The 18,800-nt window shown below is 35.0% G+C and overlaps 2 protein-coding genes across 6 annotated transcripts in view; one reads left to right on the forward strand and one right to left on the reverse strand.

The window, feature by feature from the left end:
* Nucleotides 1-366: 366 nt before the first annotated feature.
* On the reverse strand, nucleotides 367-15,341 carry LOC142978692 (protein groucho-like). Of its 5 annotated transcripts, none has more exons than XM_076123214.1 (18): nucleotides 14,935-15,341; nucleotides 14,701-14,798; nucleotides 14,521-14,584; nucleotides 14,053-14,097; nucleotides 13,833-13,970; nucleotides 12,819-12,851; nucleotides 9,816-9,950; nucleotides 9,236-9,361; nucleotides 7,999-8,097; nucleotides 7,096-7,149; nucleotides 6,255-6,374; nucleotides 5,606-5,781; nucleotides 4,933-5,194; nucleotides 4,555-4,734; nucleotides 4,251-4,329; nucleotides 2,592-2,756; nucleotides 2,008-2,207; nucleotides 367-1,817 (listed from the first exon to the last, which is right to left on the reverse strand). In XM_076123214.1, the coding sequence occupies exons 1-18, from the start codon at nucleotides 14,974-14,976 to the stop codon at nucleotides 1,710-1,712; spliced, it is 2,124 nt and encodes a 707-aa protein (XP_075979329.1). In that variant the 5' UTR covers nucleotides 14,977-15,341; the 3' UTR covers nucleotides 367-1,709. The 5 variants fall into 5 exon arrangements, with proteins under 5 accessions (XP_075979329.1, XP_075979328.1, XP_075979327.1 ...); XM_076123213.1 differs by having other exon boundaries at nucleotides 7,987-8,097; XM_076123212.1 differs by having other exon boundaries at nucleotides 7,972-8,097.
* Nucleotides 15,342-16,035: 694 nt separating this feature from the next.
* LOC142979079 (protein fem-1 homolog CG6966) overlaps nucleotides 16,036-18,800 on the forward strand; it is an 82,373-nt gene continuing 79,608 nt past the window's right edge. Inside the window, exon 1 of the mRNA XM_076123847.1 lies at nucleotides 16,036-16,295. Coding sequence (XP_075979962.1) covers nucleotides 16,236-16,295 — 60 coding nt within the window. The 5' untranslated portion in view covers nucleotides 16,036-16,235. The remainder of the gene's footprint in view (nucleotides 16,296-18,800) is intronic.

The raw sequence follows: 18,800 nt of genomic DNA on the forward strand, positions 1-18,800 counted from the left end.
TCACAGTGGTTACAAAATATAGGCAATCAGTAAAAGTTTGTAAAAATGTTATGGTAATCAAAGTTTGTGATGCTCTGCGCGTGTGAATTGTTACGCGACATCTAACATTCTTTATTTATTCCATACTTACTCTGAAGACTACGAAGACGGGTACGACCCAAGTCAACTTAGAAACTGACAAACTCCCAACCCACCGAAGGTACCCGAACAATGAATACTAGCCCACGTGTACTACTCACATTTCAAAGCATGTGCCCTATAATTATTCATGTTTACTTCTCACGTAGCTCACGCAGCGTAGCTGTGCCGTTTGCAAACACGCGCAATTGTTTGACGAAGTTCAAAAAGAAAAAATAAAAATACTTTATCGAAATAATAAATATAATCAAAGTACATAATACAATTCAATTTTGCAGTAAAATAACAATTTGTTGTTTTACAGTCAAATCCGGTGTTGCATACTCGGTACACTTACATTGTATGTCATTGGAGAAATAATATCACAATTAGCAGATCATTATAGCAATGAAATTCATTTTAAAAAGATTCCATCCGTATAAATTTTTAAGTACAATAAAATATACTTTGATATAAAATTTTCAGTCAGATTATACAAAACAAAAAACTTTTAATACAATGGAACATTATTGCCGAAACATTTGAAATTATATTTTTGTAAATTTTTCTATACAAGACGAATAACTCATTTTTCCAAAACATTCACCAATTTCCCAGTCCGAATTCACAAATGAAACTACAATAAGGAACTATTCTTGTACTTTTCTCATACTACGCTCAGCATTAACTGACACATAAAAAAAATACATACTTCCAAATACCGCTCACAATTTCCCGCCACTTCTTACAACTGTTAAAGTGTCAACTATTACAAGAAACTTTGTTCTCGATAACAATTCAAATCTCGTTTACCTAAAATTGTAAAGCACAATTTTCTACGCAATATGAAATGTTTGAACAGGCACTAATTTTTTAATTAATATAACACTTACTCCACTTTGGAGCCAATGTTTGGGCCATCAATGTTTGTACATTTTTGTACTGACACAAATTGGCGCCCATATTATATTTTAGGAACATGATTGGGGCCAACATTGGCCCCGCATAGAGGCGAAATGCAAAGCCGTGTGTGCGTGTTTGAACGCTGTTACATTGAAACAAGGTTGAAAATTGACATTATGATACGCGCAACGACCAATTAGTAACACTACTCAGAATATCAGTCTGAAACTTATGATCGGAAAATTAAAAATAAATACTCGTAATAGAATGGACCATCCATGAAACTTAGGTTCAACTTGGAAATTAATAAAAATGATTTTCTTATTTCATTATAAAAATATATAATAACACTAAAATATCCATGTTTAACGGTGCAACATTGATCTATTTGTTACATTAAAATTACACTTATTCAACCGCCTGTAGTCGCCTGCGCCAATCGTCATTATAGGAATAAATGTAATTTATTTTCGAATTATTGCAACATACAATATAATACAATTTTTTGAGATCAAGTGGCAGTGCTGGACCATTTTTGAACATCAAAAATCAAATACTTTTCTACACGCCCTCAATGTTAATATAGTTTATAAAGACGATTGGTGCAGACAGCTAGAGTGTCATATAAAAGGGATCTCACTTCACTGGACCACGTTCACTTTATTGCCTATGAGATTACGCCACTGAGTTCAGTACATCACTTCATAGACGGTCGCCTTCTTGTCGCCGGAGCCCGTCACTATGAACTTATCGTCCGCTGATATATCACAACTGAGCACCGATGATGACTCCTTTGACTGGAATACAACATAACAAGTTATAAAAATATTTGTAACAAACATGCGTCTGTTCCTAAGTCTGTATGTATGCTAGATCTTCAAAGCTACGCAACGGATTTTGATGCGGTTTTTATTAACAGATAGGGTGATTCAAAAATAAAGGTTTGGGTAAGTCAGTCAGAAACGTTTAATAATTTGTCAATATTACCTGGAATATACTAGCTCCATAAGGCGTGCGCCACGCATTGAGCAGGTTGTCCTTCCCCGTGGACACGAACCACTTGCCGCACGCCGCGAACTTCAGCGACAGCACGCACGACTCGTGCAGCAGCAGCTGGTAGCGGTCCGGCTTGCCCGCGTGCAGCACTTCCACGTGTGAGTTCTCCATGCCTACCGCTAGCCACGAACCTGATGAACAAATGTTATTAGTGTAATCGTGGTATATTTATTTTGTCATTACAGCAATTTATGGATAATTGTTGAACAACCTACACGATAGATAAAGAGACAGTAACCGTATAAGCTAATTGACAGTTATTCAATATGATTTTTCTGATCGTATTGATTATTGATCAATCTAGTGTCGGTCCTTCAAGTCGTTCTAGCCGCTCGCTGTGCCTTTGTCACGGTTTGGCAACTGTTATCTTAATTGACGACCACCGGCACTGACATTTTACGTGCCTTTTAAAGCACGAAGACGCTCAAGTTCAACTAAGAGATGATCGATCTCGCCAATTTCGTGAATAGTAACACAACGCCAATGTTTAATAATAGTGTTATAGGTGTAGGTACCGGTGGGGCAGTAGCCGAGCGAGAAGATCTGCGAGGAGAAGTCGTGCTGGTGCAGCTGGCGGCCCTCGCGCAGGTCCCAGGAGCGCACGGTGTTGTCGAGCCCGCCCGTCCACAGCCGCGTGCCGTCGCCGCTGATGTCGATGCACGACGCGCCGTCCGTGTGCCCTGCGCGCAACAGTCACGTATACAACGAGGACAAGAAATATGTACGTTGTTGTTACGTTAGTGGTCCATCTACTTTCATAATGAGTCACACCAGCACATCAAAATATGACTATTAAACATACTGCATTTAATTTGTGTACTTATGCTGATAATAATAGTTTTTGTTTTATCAAAATCGGATCAAAATTACCGAAGTTACAGCGTTATAAAGTTTCACTGCTTTTTTAAATTTGCGTTGCTTCGCGCGCTATGCGCTGACGTCACGACGCAACAGACACGCTTGTTCGACTGCGGGTGATGCGGAGTTTTGATTTGAAAAGTGATTTGCATTTAATATTTAAAGAGTCTGAGTATGTGTATGTGTTATAAATTTAATCATCGTGTTTTTTGTAAAATAAGATATCCTCGATCTCGATTGCCACGCACACAATCATCAACTAGACCCAGGTAAAGAAAGTTGAACTCGTATACTACTAATAATATTTTTGTGTGTAGTTAACAATAAAATTGAAAGTTTGTTAGAACTGGCATTACAAATAATGAGTGTTACGTACCTACCAAGTGTAAATTTGGAAAACATAGTTTTAAAATAATATTATAAAAAAAAAGTTGTCACCCCTGCCTCTGACTTTAGTCAGGTTGATGGCTATCATATGAACGCTTGAATCTACTCTGTAGGTAGGTAGTCTTATATGATTGGGTGTGTAATGAGAACTTTTAAACTAACATTTTAATTTTGATATTATTAGATTTAATAAACATGGGTTCTTTTTTCAAAACAAAAAACCAACGCCAACTCAACCGCCGCGCTCGGCTCGCCGCCGCCTGTGAGGTCATTGAACTGCTTATTAAATAGTATCAACTGTTAGGTAGAAGTTCATTGCTAGGTATGTATGAACATGATATGGGATCTTGATCTTGAGGAAGTGTTCAATAGGCAATAAACTTCTATTTAACATTTGCGCTTGACAGTATCAGAATCGGGCTTTAAGTTTTAGATTAGGTGTCTTTTGCAAAAATATAAAACAGTTTACATGGTACAGAAAAAAACAATTTTTGGGGTGTTTTTTCACTGGAGTTAGTACACATAGGAACAATACAATATTTTCTAACCATTTTGTTTGTCCACCTTAAGCAAAACAAATTACTTAAAGCGAAACCGCGAGAGCGCAACGAGCCTATGTAGGTATCGGCAAGTACTGACGAAATAGCAGTGTCACGAGATGACGTCACACGTCCGTGCGGCCGCTTCGCCGGAGTTTGGCGCGAAGGCCATACTTTGACGTTTAATATCTCGGTCATTTTTGAAGATACGAAAAAAATAAAAACAGATTTTTTATCCTTGAAGTACCTAGTTTTTAAATATGCTCATAACAAAAATCATTGGTGTGACTCATTATTTAAACCAATTTTATACTATAGTGAACCGCGTAGTGAAATTTTAGTTGACTGACTGTTTCCTGTCCTTCGAATATTATTTTATTTTGAAATTACCTTGAAATTGCCTAACTAATGTTTGATTCTGTAGATCCCATACAGCTATGTTGCCATCCGAACAGCAACTGAAGCAAACCTGTGGAAGATAAATACAAATAAATTGTAATTAGATAACCACTCTGTGTAAAATTGAAGGTAGATACTTAATGGTACACTATATAAGGTTCCGTCAAGTACATGTATAGTTCGTGTAGAAAATAATTTTACAACTTTTTAGGGATCCGTTACTGCTTCCCAGTAGGAAGGTAAATACCGGCTAGGAGGCGGTATTGGCCACGTTGGGAACCCGTGGGTGAGGTACCTTGGAGTCAGGCGAGATGGCGAGCGCGTAGCAGGCGGGCGCGGAGGAGGTGAGCTCGGCGCGCATGCGCGGCGTGGGCGCGGCCAGGTCCCAGATGGACAGGTTGGACGCCTCGCCGCCCACGATCAGCGTGCGCCCGTCCGGCAGCAGCTTCACCGAGCGGATGTAGTTGTCGCGTTGCTGCCGACGAAACGGACATGCGTCGTATTACTAAGGTATCAGTCACATTCATGTGAGAACATTCAAAATTTTAATGAGGTTTCGAACAGGTTTATTCTTTATCAGCCTTTACTTTTGTAGCTTATTTAATACACAAACAAATATGAAACGTCGCCTGCTTATAATATTAGTAAAGAAGTAACGATAGTAAAGACTGACCAAGCAGTCGAGCTGCGAGAGCGGTTCGAGCGCGGCGGGCGAGCCGGGGTTGGAGATGTCCCACAGCTTGACGCAGCCCTTGCCGCCCGTGTAGGCGTGGCGCTGCGCCGCCTGCTGCGACAGCGCCACGGCGCACACCACCTCGCCGTGCGGCAGCGCGGCTACTGCCCGGGCGCCGCGCGGCACGCCCGCGCCGCCCAGCGCGTCGGCCGGGAAGCCCACGGGCTGCAGCGGCCCGCCGCACGAGTGGTACGAGTACGCGCTACAGACATACACACAATCATAACACTTCATCACTAGACACTATACTACTCATCGTGTACTTAACTATGCGATACTATGCATTATCTAACACAGAAAGTATCGGGATCAGTAATTTTTACCCTTCTCATCGAAACTTAGGTGATTGCATGATATACTGCGAGTACATAATGAGGTAGTAGGACCGTGAAAAAAATGCATAAAAAAACGAAAATCTAATCAAATAGAAGTTAAGCTTAAGCTGTTACTTAACATATTTATGAAGAAATTGGCCGTTATTATCACGCTCTTACTGAAACCAATATAATAAGCAGCAAAAAATATTTTAACCATTACACAAAATTGTATGACATTATACATTCGGCCCTTAGTTACATAAACGATAAAAAGTATTTAACAGTATAATACTCACGGTTTAGTAGGCGCGATGCCATTGGTCCGATGGTGTCCGTCATAGTGCATGGGTCCAGGCGCGGAGGCGGGCGCGGGGCCGCGGTAGGCGCCGTACGCTCCGAACGGATACGCGCCGCGGGCACCTGTGGGCGTGGACGCGCGACCTAACTTGCCGCCTGGAGTACCGGGCTTCTCCTGGAATTACATATTTGAATGGGTTAAAAAAGCAATGAAAATGTTATATAATAAAATACGCACATACGCCTATGGTACCCGTAGATTTAGGCAGAGTAGTGTGAAATACAAAGTCGTTTGACCCTTAACCCTTTGATCTCGACAAATCAGAACGTACTCACGACGCTATATATTTGTCGACAATTGCCGACGAAAGCGTCGTAAGCACGTTCTGATTTGTTGAGTATAGCCGACCGTGGCGGTCAAAGGGTTAAGACTTCCTTGATAAAAGTAAGTGTATAAGATTACAGACAGATACTATAAATATTCTATACAAAATAATATGTGACATCATACACAAATATTTTAGGGCCAAATTAAGCTTACAATCAAAGGTGAAAGAAATACGTTGATGTCTGAAATACACTGGTCATTACGTCTTTACATGATTAGGCACAAAATGTTTTATAAATCAACTAATTAAATGTACTTACGTCTTTAGAGCTCTTAGGTGTTGAGCGACTTGACGAGGAACCAGATCTTGAAGGCGGTCTGGGACCGTTCTCTGTTCGTTCGCCACCTTCCGTACGAACACTAGGTGAACCTCTTTCCTCCTGCAATTAATCACAGAGCTAATTAATAACACGATATATCATATCCTGTTCCATAGATCGCTTTTATGTGTTTTTTTTTCTTGATGATGATTTTTTTTATTAAGATCTTAGATTTTTTTATCGCAATACGTGCTATTTTATGCTATGCTTATCCAATGAAATTGAAAGATAGAGATATAAAAGAAACGCACAATAATCACAATAATTTTGGTTGAAGGTGAAATATTAATCTTATTAAAAATGCTCGATGACATAGATTCCCAATGTTTTAATGCACATCCAGTTTTTTTTTTTTTTTTTTTTTTTTTTTTTTTTAATAACCCATATCTGTCCCACTGCAGGGCAAGGGTCTCCTCCCGAACGAGGGGGAGGGGTTAGGCCTTGAGTCCACCACGCTGGCCAAGTGCGGGTTGGGGACTTTGCATGCCCTCAATAAATGCACATCCAGTTATGAAACTTTAAAGAAAAAATGTCGCTTTTAAAAAAGAAGTTGCGTAGAACTTGTAACAGACGGGCGGCAATCAAAAACAAGACATAGGAAAATATGAACGGAGCAAAGAAGTTTGCTACTTAATTAATAAATTATTATAGTATTCTTTGATCCCCGTCCACTCCAATAGAACATGGTTTTATGTATGTAGATGAAATGTAGTTTAGTACAATCCGGTAGAAAATACAAATGTTAATTCTTCATATCCTCAAAATACTGTTACCATCTTACCTCATTGGCCACATCAACAACAAGATCTTGGTCACTTTTTTCAGCGTCGCTATCCTAGAAATGTATATGTACGATTAATATAACATAATATAACAAATAATATTGATAACACTCAGCAATCACATTAATTTACAACTATTGTTACATCAGCCATGATTAAAAGCAATTTATTTAACAAAGCTGAACAAACAAGCTGTTTCAGTGGGTGGCCTTTGCGCGGTTTGTTTTTTAAACGTTCGGAATTAATGCAACTATGGTAAGGCCGTACGTCAAAGATAAGCCGTTTGGAACCATTTCAAAAATAATTACAGTCTAGTATTTTTTTTAGTAATTGTTAATAACAATTGAAATAAGAAATACAGAACAGAACATCAGAGTTAAATTTAATTACATTTATTCATTTCTAATTTTAATCTAAAAATATGAGTACTTATGGTTAATGATCAACCTTGTGTCGAATGCAAAGGGCCTATCTATAATGGGACTCTTCAAAACTTCCTTCTTGCCTTAAACACGCTTGCTTGCTACTATTGTATAATATTTAAATAATACACAACGTTTTTAAGCGCTCAATACATTTCCAAACAGTTTATATATTATTTCATACTACATTTCCAGTCTTACCGAGGAGTCAGTGTTATTACCCTGGTAACTTGGTTGTGGAGGACCTATAGGCAGATACTTCATATAGAATAATGGTATTCAGTTGCATACAGTAAAACTGGAAGCCGACTCCAAAATAGTTGTAAGAAAGGCTAGGATGACTGACTATACTATAATTATTTCATACAGAACAAAAACCACCCACAACTAACAAACCAATCAAAAGTAAATCGTACAAAAAGCAACATGAATGTAATAGAAGCCGACACATACACTACATAGACTCACATGTCCGAGTACCTTCTCTTCCTTTCTACGTTTGACGTCTAACGCCTCGGGCTCCACGGGGGAACGGGGACGATACTTCTGTTCACGTTCGTGTGGCGATACGGAACGTCTCTGTGGACGAACAGATTGAGAAATATAGCAGGCGATTAGAAAAAATGTCATAGCTCGAAAAACGTTTATTACAAATTACTCATGACATTATAATACTAATCAATTGTACATTTGGGTATAAAACTGTGAACACCGTGATCCTTACACCAGGCATGCCTGTATCGTGGGGTCCCAGCTTATTGAGCAAAAGTACACAGTGTATGTAAATAGAGTGTGTATAGTTGTATAGTTTATCTTTAGCACCATACGCCTATAAATTATTCGGATCGATATAAAAAAAATATATTAAAGGATTTATTTTTGTTTACGATATTACATGGCAGACGGGTATACCTACTGTGTAATCGTATTCGGCATAAGTTACACTGTAAGTCGCAGGCTAATAGTCACTGTCAAGCAATTCAAAGTAAGAATGCGCCTAAACTATCGGTTACAATTAGGATACTAAACGAGAAATATATAGTGATCAAACCAATGCAATATCGGGAGGGAAAAGCTTCAATACCTCCCATTTTAAAGTAAATAATAATAATAATAATGTAAAATGACGTCATCGCACATATTTTACAACGCTTTCAATTGATTGTGTGCAGATCGGTGGTAGTATAACACAAAGTCTGTTTGCATTTAATTACCCGTGCATGTATGATATTTGATCCAGTCGTTGGCAGTGTGAAATCATTAATTAATCACGTACCATAAGCGAATAACACACGTTTGATTACAACACGTATAGTTTGATGAATTATGTTTGAGATTCGTTTTACAATCCATCTCTGTTCCTGCTAACTACTTTTGCTTTACGCTGCGTTTGCACCAGCGATAGGTGAGGCAGCGAGGCGATGTGCGAGAAGAAATACCCATATAAGATTGCTTTCAAGCTGCTAATATTTGAACGTTTTCCGACAATGCAGCTTTAATGGTACAAAGTGCGTATTATTCTTTTGTTAAAGGTAATCTTCGAAACCTTTGAATATATTTGTAAAAATCTTTATCTACTTGAAAGATAGATGACTGCTAATGTTGAGCAAGGGTCTCCTTGCAAACGAGCGAGGGATTAAGTCCACCACGCTGGCCAAGTAGGGACATTGCAGGCGCTCAAACAATGTACTTAATAAATTTATTTTGTTTGTGTTACCTGTTGTAATACTCTAGATCCAAGTCTGTCGTCTTCTCGTGAAGGCTGGCCGGGTAACAGCGGCGGAGGCGCCGGCCCGCCCGGTAGAACTGGCGGCTTTATGTCCGCTGGCGGTGGAAGCTCCACCTGTCAAAATTATAACAACATTAATACTTTTGGCCTATATAATGATATTTCATTTGAATCACTGAAGAACTGCTACTAATAGTGACATAAAAAGATGCACTCATCAAATTATAATGTTACAGGAACCTTGTAAGAACTAAATGTATATTTTTATGAATGAGTCAAATGAATATAGTTAACCTATTCTTTCTAAAACTACTTTATATTAAAGTACTATATAAAAAGGAGGACTTTTGATGTCTTTTTAAAATTAGACGTAACTGCTGGCCTATAAACTTAATCTGCGTTGACGTAAATTTAAGGTAACCAAGTATCTTCCCGAGTTCTCTTTAGACTCCACTAAACTAAACTTGGTTTTCATTACCTAATAACACTCCAACTATATACAAAACAAACAAAACAAAATCGAAATAATTTTCCTGTGACTAATAAACGATATCAAAAAGTATGTCACCTTATGCGCAGGCGGCGGTAAGTGTGGTGGGGGAGGAGGCCCCGCCCCCGGAGCGAACAATAACCCACCGGCACCAAGCAACCCCCCCGCGCCAGCCACACCGTGTGACAGACCCGCACTTGCATGAATTTGTTGCTAGAAGGAAAAAACATCAGGTTAAACCATTTAGTTTAGAACTTGCGGTCTCTCTGTTCACATAATTTGCGGTCATATTCAGATCAGTATTGTCAACAGTTAAAGACAGTCATTTACTTTACCGCAAGTTAATAATATTAACATTTTTTTGCAACGTAATAGGGAAAATTGACACATTTTTAAGCTATTGTCATTTTAATAAGGAAAACCGAATTCACTTATTCATATTTACATAACAATTACAATGAAAAATAAGTATTAATAACCTAGTTTTAACAGTAGTGTAGTTCCCATTGAAAATGATAATTCATGCTGAAAATTGATTCATGAATCCCAAATACAAATGTCCATGATCCATTAAAAAAAATTATATCATGTGAATAACTAAAACAATAACACCCATTTGACTAATCTTTTTTAAACCCATGAATGCATACTCTCTTAGTATGCACCGTTACTCATTACATGATAAAGAAAGAGATAAGATGAAAGTGCGTGTACGTACATATACGTTGTTGTACGTGCACGGGCTCTTGCATCTCGCTCCCACAAATGAAGAATGAGATGCATGTATCACCAATGAATTGTGTAGATTAAATGTAAACCATAATGATTCATTGGCAAACAGTCTGTGTGATTATTGAAACCGACTACTTAATTAGCCAAGTTACAGACTAAATATTATTACCTAACCCACTTAACATTAAAAAAAAAAATTAAATAAAAATAGTAGGATTGCCAAGAGCACTACTTAACATTACATAAATGTATTGAATTACTTTAGTAGGGGAATTTAGAGCACTGTGTAATGTGTATCGTTGCTGAAGTTCTTATACTAGTCTCCGCAGCACACACTAGGATTATAATATAACTTTATAATCAGCAGCGTCGGAAAACAGATTTGGTATTGTTTTCAAGCGATCATAGGAAAGACACTTTGTATTAGATAGATCACTGTAACTACGAAAGAGCATGACCAAAATTAGTTAACGTTTTAAACAAAGGTTACAATATAAAACTAACATCGAGACACATAAAAATAAATGTTAACACAAACTTCGAAGCAATACTTCAAAATTATTAGTACACACAAATAATACACTTCAGACAAGTAAATTTCCAATTAATGATACAAGCTTGTGCATGAAATTAATTAAAACTTGAATAAAAACTACATACCGACATAATATTCATACAAAATATAGTAAAAAAATATACTGTTAGTTTTATAGCTGCGTAATTACGGTGCAAGTGCGCTAATTTATAATTAGGTATGCGTTTCTGCAAAAGACTTTAGGTATAATATAACAACGATGATAATGAGAATTATATTATCCTGTTATTATAATAATTAAAGCATTTAGTTTATAATTTATGTTCCACTCGCGAACATTGATTATAATAGTTTCATGTACCTAGCTTACGAGTTCAGTAATAACTCATATAAAATAACTTAACTCGATTATCAAAAGTATTGAAAGTCATCGATGCGTTAATCCATAATGTTCATTAAAAACAAATCTACTACTTTTATGTGGCATAGACATCCTAAAACACGAATTACCGCTATTGATAAACGACTGAAGGCGATTGACGTGTGCTTGCAAACAATGGAAACGAAATAATGATGTGATTATAAAGCCGAGGATTGACTGATACGTCTGTTGATGCTATTCTAGTCTTTAATATTTCCTGTTCAAGAATGTATAAAGAAATAAAAACGAATGTGAAAGTCTTCCGTAGACGCGAAGCCCCTTAATCAAAGCTTGGCGCACTGTTGAACATTATAAGCCCAGCAAATGACTTTTCTCAATCAAAATGGTTACAAGAAAACCTCGACTATCCATTGACTTCATTATCCCTTTACAGTCCATTAACCTACCTAACTTAAAATCTAAAGTGACTTAGCGGTGGACACAAACATAATCGAAAAATCAACCAATCAGAGAATTGAGAGAGAAAAGAAAGATAGATTACTATATGATTCTAAGTAGAAGTTAACATATCAAAAATATAAAACAAAATACTAAACAAGTTGAGCAACAAATCGCAATTAGTTCACTATTGTACGAAATCGCTGAACAGGTTGTCCAACAAATCGTATCGAGTCAATACTTGGCTTTAAACAATAACGTCCAATTAGTTTTTCCAATTACTGTGACATAACTTATGTTAAACGCTCGTGGTTTATGTTTAGCCTGTGCATTCTCTTGATTGGCATCGTTTTATTGCAAATTTTTACATTTCATGACGTCGGTATAATGGATTTTAGTACAACAACAAATACTTTTGAGAGACACGATTAGAAAAGTATGCTGCAGAATATTCTCAATATTATTTAAATCCGAAAAGGGGTCAATTGTAATTTTTGTTACATGTCAAAATGTTTACTATAATTGGAAATTTGGATAAGAGGAGTAATTTAGGGTTTGGGTTACTATTTTCATAGATTTTTGCGAAACACAAAGAAGGATAATGTGTTTATCTAAAATAATAATGCAATGCTTAAGTCGCGTTAATCACAAACGACAACATACAAACATGTTAGACACATTAGTTAAAATGCTACAGTAAAGAGATACTGAATATAATGCCTGTTTAACCACCAAACTATGCCAGAGATAAAATAAAAAAATCTGTATCTTTTTATACTAATCTATAGGCGGTGAAACAGGCTGCAGACATACATAAGAATCTAACAATAAAACAATAATACTAACTAAATGATGAGAATGCAAAAGCTAGCGTGACATAAATGACAATATTGTGAAAAAAAAATGTAAACAAACATAAATGGCAACACAAAGTAATGGCTAAATGTTAATCACAACATATATTATGTACCAAGCACAGTATATCTTGACTTACAAGAAGTTGCTGGAGACCTTGCTGTTGTTGTTGCTGCGGACAACATTAATAATATATATGCTCTGTCTCGGACGAAATAACCCTATTACTTTCCTTTTACTTATCATTACTATTATATATAATATTATTTATATTGTTCATGAATAAAAGAAGAAATATACTCTGCTGCTAAGAAATTTATGTGTAGCTGAGAAATATAACTGAGCATACCTGTTGCAGGATTATACCAAATATATAAGCGATAATAGATAGTTCTTTGCTAATTTTAAGGTCAGCCAATTCGAAAGAATTTATTCATAATAAATACATATTCATTTCGAGAGAATAACTCACTAATTCTTTTGCATCCAAAGTAAATGGATGTGACAGTTCATTCCAATAACCTATAAGACTTTCCTTCGTTCCACATTTCTCATTCAAATAAGAATTGAAAGATGTGAACAGGTGGCTGTAATTGGTTACAAACATTTGCATATATATTAAACTGCATCCGTAAACCCACCTGCTAGTCTATTACTTTGGCTTCGAGAGCTTAAGATGTCAGTGTTATTATTGTTGCATAGCAGAGCCTATGAAGTGAGTTAGTGCTTAAGCCTCACACAGCCAGCAGTAGAAATGTTCTAAATAGTCTGCATAACCTAACATTTCTCTGTAAGCGTAAATCTAGAAGGCCATTAATTAAAATGTTCCTGTCATTTCAGTTTGGCAGAATATAGAGACACAGTATTTAGTATGTCTTAAAAAGGCATAGATTCCCTACATTACATGTGCACATTTAAAAATAATTTGTGTATTAAAAATTATATAATCCAAGGTGGTGATATCAATAATTGTTGAAATAAATCGCCTTCACCTTGTAACATAAATAAAATAAGCAAAAGAAGAAATGGTCTAGTATAATGATTAATTTGGAACACTAAAAGCCTTGTATAATGTTTTTATTCCTTGAAAAACTCTGAAGAAATTATTTCAGCGTAAGTTACAGCACTACGGTGGTAGGATGATGTTACTTACCCCAATAATGGCGTTCAGTTCTGACATAGTGACTTGTTTAGCTCTCTCCACAGCTGAGGCCACTTGTTGCTGATGCTCCTGTGCTAAAAACGGGAGCACCTGCCCTATAATACCACTTAATCTTTTTGCTATTTCCGTCTGAAAAGTAAAAACCATACATTACAATATGATCTGATACTTTAAAGTATGTATTTTTCTACTTATTCTGATGTATAAGTACCTGTTTATGCATCTCTACATTGAGACCATATGACATTTCATAATACTGAAAAGGAAACAACTGTTATTAGAATATGTAATCCATGTATAGCATACATAACTATTGCAATTTCAAAATCTGTATACAAGGAAACATTTGCATGATATTTCTAGATAACATGATGTTTAAATTGAAAGAATAAAAACAAAAGTTAAAGCTTCACCCTTAAAATATAAGATTCAATCAGCAATTACGAGTTTCAACACATTTGCAGATGTAATATTGCAGGATCATTACATAGGATTAAATATTAAGTTTACCACAAACATTGTTTTAGCAACCAAACAGTTTATAATGCTTATCAGCCTAAAAAAACATTAAATATTTGAATAAACTTGTTTTCCTTACAACTCTGTATAGGTTAAATAACGTTATCAGTTTTTCTAATCTACAAAATTAGTTTCCATAAATATACATAAGTTTCTTTACCATAACATAATGCCTCTGCATTTCGGTCTTCTCACTGGCAAGTTTCTCACATTCCAATTTCAAACTGAAAACAATGATTTGTATCACAATCTCATAATAAGAATGAATAATATTCTAAATACCAATCAAACTAGAACAGATGATATTATGAATGTAAATAGAACCCATTTCCATACTTACGAGTGGTATTGAGCTTGTAAAAAGTTAAATTCCTCTTTAATACGCTCTAATGTGTCTGCTATTGTGAATTTTATAGGTCCTGCAGGTGGTTGAGGTCCCTAAACAAAAATGACATACAATAAATAGACCTTATCCACACTGACTTCAAAATGAGACTCTGGAGTAGTTTCAATACCGATTAAATAGTACTATAATAAACTTAAAGCTTGTCTAAGATATAAAAACAATACAAACCCTAACTGCGGCCGCCGGGTGCCGCGTAGCCGTTGGATACATCTTAGCAAAAATCAACTCCAATATATCCTTACACAATCAAATATAGTTCTCTTTTGATCCGTTTGCTAACACCATCAGGACCATCTCATATAACACTGGTCACCGCTGCTATAACACACCAAACACCGGAGAGCCCGACTTACGCGCTAACGACAATGATATGCACAAACTTTGCCTCGAAACTTTTGAATTATCGGTCATTATATTGACATAAACAACTTTTATGTACGATTATCAATCACTATATTAATAACGCATCTAATTGTAATAAAACATGTATTTTTCGAGAGACGATCAACAGATTTTCGCAATTTTTTTAACCATAAATCCACGCCGTAATTTTTGTTCGGCTGTCATGTCATCCATCATCATTCATCACAGAGTGGCATTCTCGAAATTGTTATACATCGCCATTTTTGTACTGAATACATTGCTGGCTTTCAAATAAGACGTTTTGAAGAACAATATGGCGTATCGAGAATATCAATTTTTATGAAATGATCAAATAATGGATCCTTAAATCTATTTTACAATCAAAATCACTTCTTGAATTTTATAAAAAAGAGAATTTACTCATAACAACATGGTAAGTTTTATATTTATACTAATTATAGGTATCTGTACCTATCTATTTGTGATCTTTGGGTATGCACGTATTGCAATCCTAAAGGTAAACAGCCATTTCTTTGAGAATGTTTTAGTTATGCACTTTGTTCAGTAGGTACCTATTCGGACAAAATAGCAGTTCTAGTTCTAAGCAAATACCTATATAATATTACAACATTCACATATTATTTAGAAGAATCTCTTCTACTTTAAAAATTAAGACTTGAAATGGATTATTAACATTTTTAGAAATTTGGAGAATTAATCATTGATAAAATCTTGTTTTGGTTGATAAAAACAAATTTTATACCTTACGGGCAAATACAAATCCTAACGTTACTCAATTTTAAATATGTGTGGATAAAAAGACTTGGAGTCAATATGCTGGCATTTCAAAATAAAAAAAATACTTGTTGTTATAATTTTGTCTGTGATTATTTTTGTAATGGCAGAATTGGCAGATCGTCGTCGCGCTGCAGCTGTTTGATCAGCGACTGAGTTTGCAGTGTCGAAGTGTTTTGAAATAAACTGACTGGTTGCTTTGTTCAAACGTGATAAAGTGCATTTTCAATGATTATATTCAGAAGAAAGTGCTGTTCCTGAAGTGATATTCTGTTTATTGTGAGTTTTTTTACGTAGCAAAGAGAACCATCATGGATTTCAAAACAGTCGTTTTCAACGCTGCTCGGGATGGAAATCTTGCGCGACTGAAAGTAAGTATATAAAGAATATATTTTCCAACACTCATTATGTGTAATAGCGTTGTTATTTGTACGTGTAGTCGTTTTGATGGTCTATTAGATTTTTCTGTTCATAACTGTAGAAATTACAGTTACTAATCCACGTTTTATAAATTGACTATTTGTTGCAACGTGATTTATGTGTGTGTACCGACAGGATAGATGTGATATTCACGATTACTTCCCATTTAGATTACACTCTACATTTTATCTAATCTATATATCGCCTTAAATTAACGCAATATGTTTATACGTAATAAGTAACAGTTCGAAAATTTGAAATGGTTCCTAAAGATGGACCTACGTAGTAAGACGTATTTATCATTCTACAACGGAAAAGAGAAATTGTTATCTTTGAATGTTCATTTCAATATCATGTAATTGGTAAACAGTTCTGGTTATCACTAAAAGTCATTATTATCTCTATTTGCTCTTTATCTCATTATTCTTTTTCATAAAAATATGTTTTTTTTTAAATTGGGTATTTCACTTAATGCTGTTGTGGCAATAAACTACTGAAGTAATTGAATTTATTTGGATATCATCTACTTTATCACATAAAATCTGAAATAAGTGCACTTTTAAGTAGGTAAGTAATTAATCAATTTCCAAGAATAAAACAAATAAATAATGCATACCTAACATAATTTAGGTTCCTACTCACAATAATTGAGGCAAGAAAGGCATATAACGTTCCTCTGTCCCATATTTCAGTTGGAACATAAAATACCAGCCTAGAAAAATAGACCTTGTATTAAAAATAAATACAAGTTGTAAAGATAAAGATATAGACTAAGAAATAATAGCTGCAACCTCTTTACTAAGTTTACAGTACTGTTTTGCTTGTAATACTGGCAGGCTGCCACTATTTAGAAAATTCCAGATTTTTACTTGTTAAAATAGAAATTATGGAATTGTAGTGTTTATACACCAATTAAATTAAAAGCAAATGTATAAAAACGGCTACTTACTTAAATTTTACCTGACAAGCTATTTGCGAGATACCTATTCACAAGTGGTCTATTAGTCTTTTTATAAGATATTCTATTGTTATGAAAATATTAACAGCCAATGTTCATGAGATTGGACATAAACAAGATATTATTTTTTAATAACTGCTTTTAGTAAATCATTCATGACTAGAGATGATTATGCAAATGGCTGCTTCATAGCCTGTTAAACAGATAAATATTTATAAAGGTTTCATTCATTTTAAAAAGCTATGTTTTATGTTGGCTACATTGATATCTCATATAGGTACATAGTTTAAGAACTTAGAGAACCTTGAATGCAACTTTTTCAGCTGATGGAGGTATACATACTAAAATCAGAATTTAATCAGATCATAGGTAAGTGACCCACAGACTTATGCATCTGACAGTGCTCTATTTGTTATAACTAGGTACCTAGATATACTGTTTTTATAACTTGTGCCATTAAAAGGTATGCTAGGTTGTTATAATCTAGGTAGGCTACCTTAGTATATTAATTTCACTTAAATAACAGGTATGTAGAATCAAGTATTATTTACCTCCTGTTTAACAAGTAATGTTTAGCCTGGTTCATAATTACATCACACATTTTTTTCTATTCACTTCAATAAATACTTACTTACTTACTAGAAATATCTATTAGTATCTGACATATCTGTGTAGGTACTTCAATATTTTACATAAAGAAATATGAGATAAGATTTAAAAAAAAATTTACACTGTATTTTAGTATTACACCAAGTTTGAGTAGGGGCCCATTCTGAGGACTTTTTAAATTTTTTCCATTTACAGGCAATTCATGCTAAAGAGTGAATTTACCACTAGGGTTAATGAAAAGAGCTGACATTTAACTCTTCGCTATTCTTTAAGCCAGGCTATTTATCCAAACAGTGTGAAAACCCATTCAGAAGATTATTTTGTCTAGGAGTCAGAAGGCAATGTATAATAGGTTAGGTATGAAGAGATGTGTTTCTCATTTACTTTTAAAGTACTTTTGATATCATTACGTAAAAATTTTATGTTACCGTCTGTAAATATTAAGTTAAATAATGGCAATAAATTGTGTCATAATGTTTAAAGATTAAATAATATTAAATAAGATGTTACAATGGTGAAATAAATAAAAGTAAAATAGTTATTGTTCTGCATTACAAAGATGTGCTAATTATGATCTCAACAAATTGTTTTTTTTGTAAAAACTTAATATAATCACATACTTACCTACCTAAATTTAGCAATTATAAAATTAGGTTTAAATGCAATTCTTTAAATTTAATCAAATGTTTGAAACTAGAGTTTTTTCATTGGTGTATACCTACCGACCTACCTACTTACTTAAAATAAGATTTATTTTATACAATATGTCATAATATTTTACTCTAGATTATATTAAGCTAAATTTTCAACATCTTTATTTAGCATTTCATGAAAGATTTGTTATGTGAAATGTAACAAGATCTGTAGAAAATTAAATATGCTTTGTAAA

This window comes from Anticarsia gemmatalis, chromosome 15 (genome assembly GCF_050436995.1).
Source record: "Anticarsia gemmatalis isolate Benzon Research Colony breed Stoneville strain chromosome 15, ilAntGemm2 primary, whole genome shotgun sequence".
In the NCBI taxonomy this organism is placed as follows: Eukaryota; Metazoa; Arthropoda; class Insecta; order Lepidoptera; family Erebidae; genus Anticarsia; species Anticarsia gemmatalis.

Bases quoted from the DNA above. Each gene is read 5' to 3' on its own strand.
- LOC142978692 (XM_076123212.1), bottom strand. From the start codon at position 14,976: ATGTATCCAACGGCTACGCGGCACCCGGCGGCCGCAGTTAGG. The intron at 13,971-14,052 runs GTACTTATACAT...TTTACTTTTCAG, and splicing joins ATGTAGAGATGCATAAACAG to ACGGAAATAGCAAAAAGATT. The intron at 5,782-6,254 runs GTAAGTACATTT...ATGTAATTCCAG, and splicing joins CACCTAAGAGCTCTAAAGAC to GAGAAGCCCGGTACTCCAGG.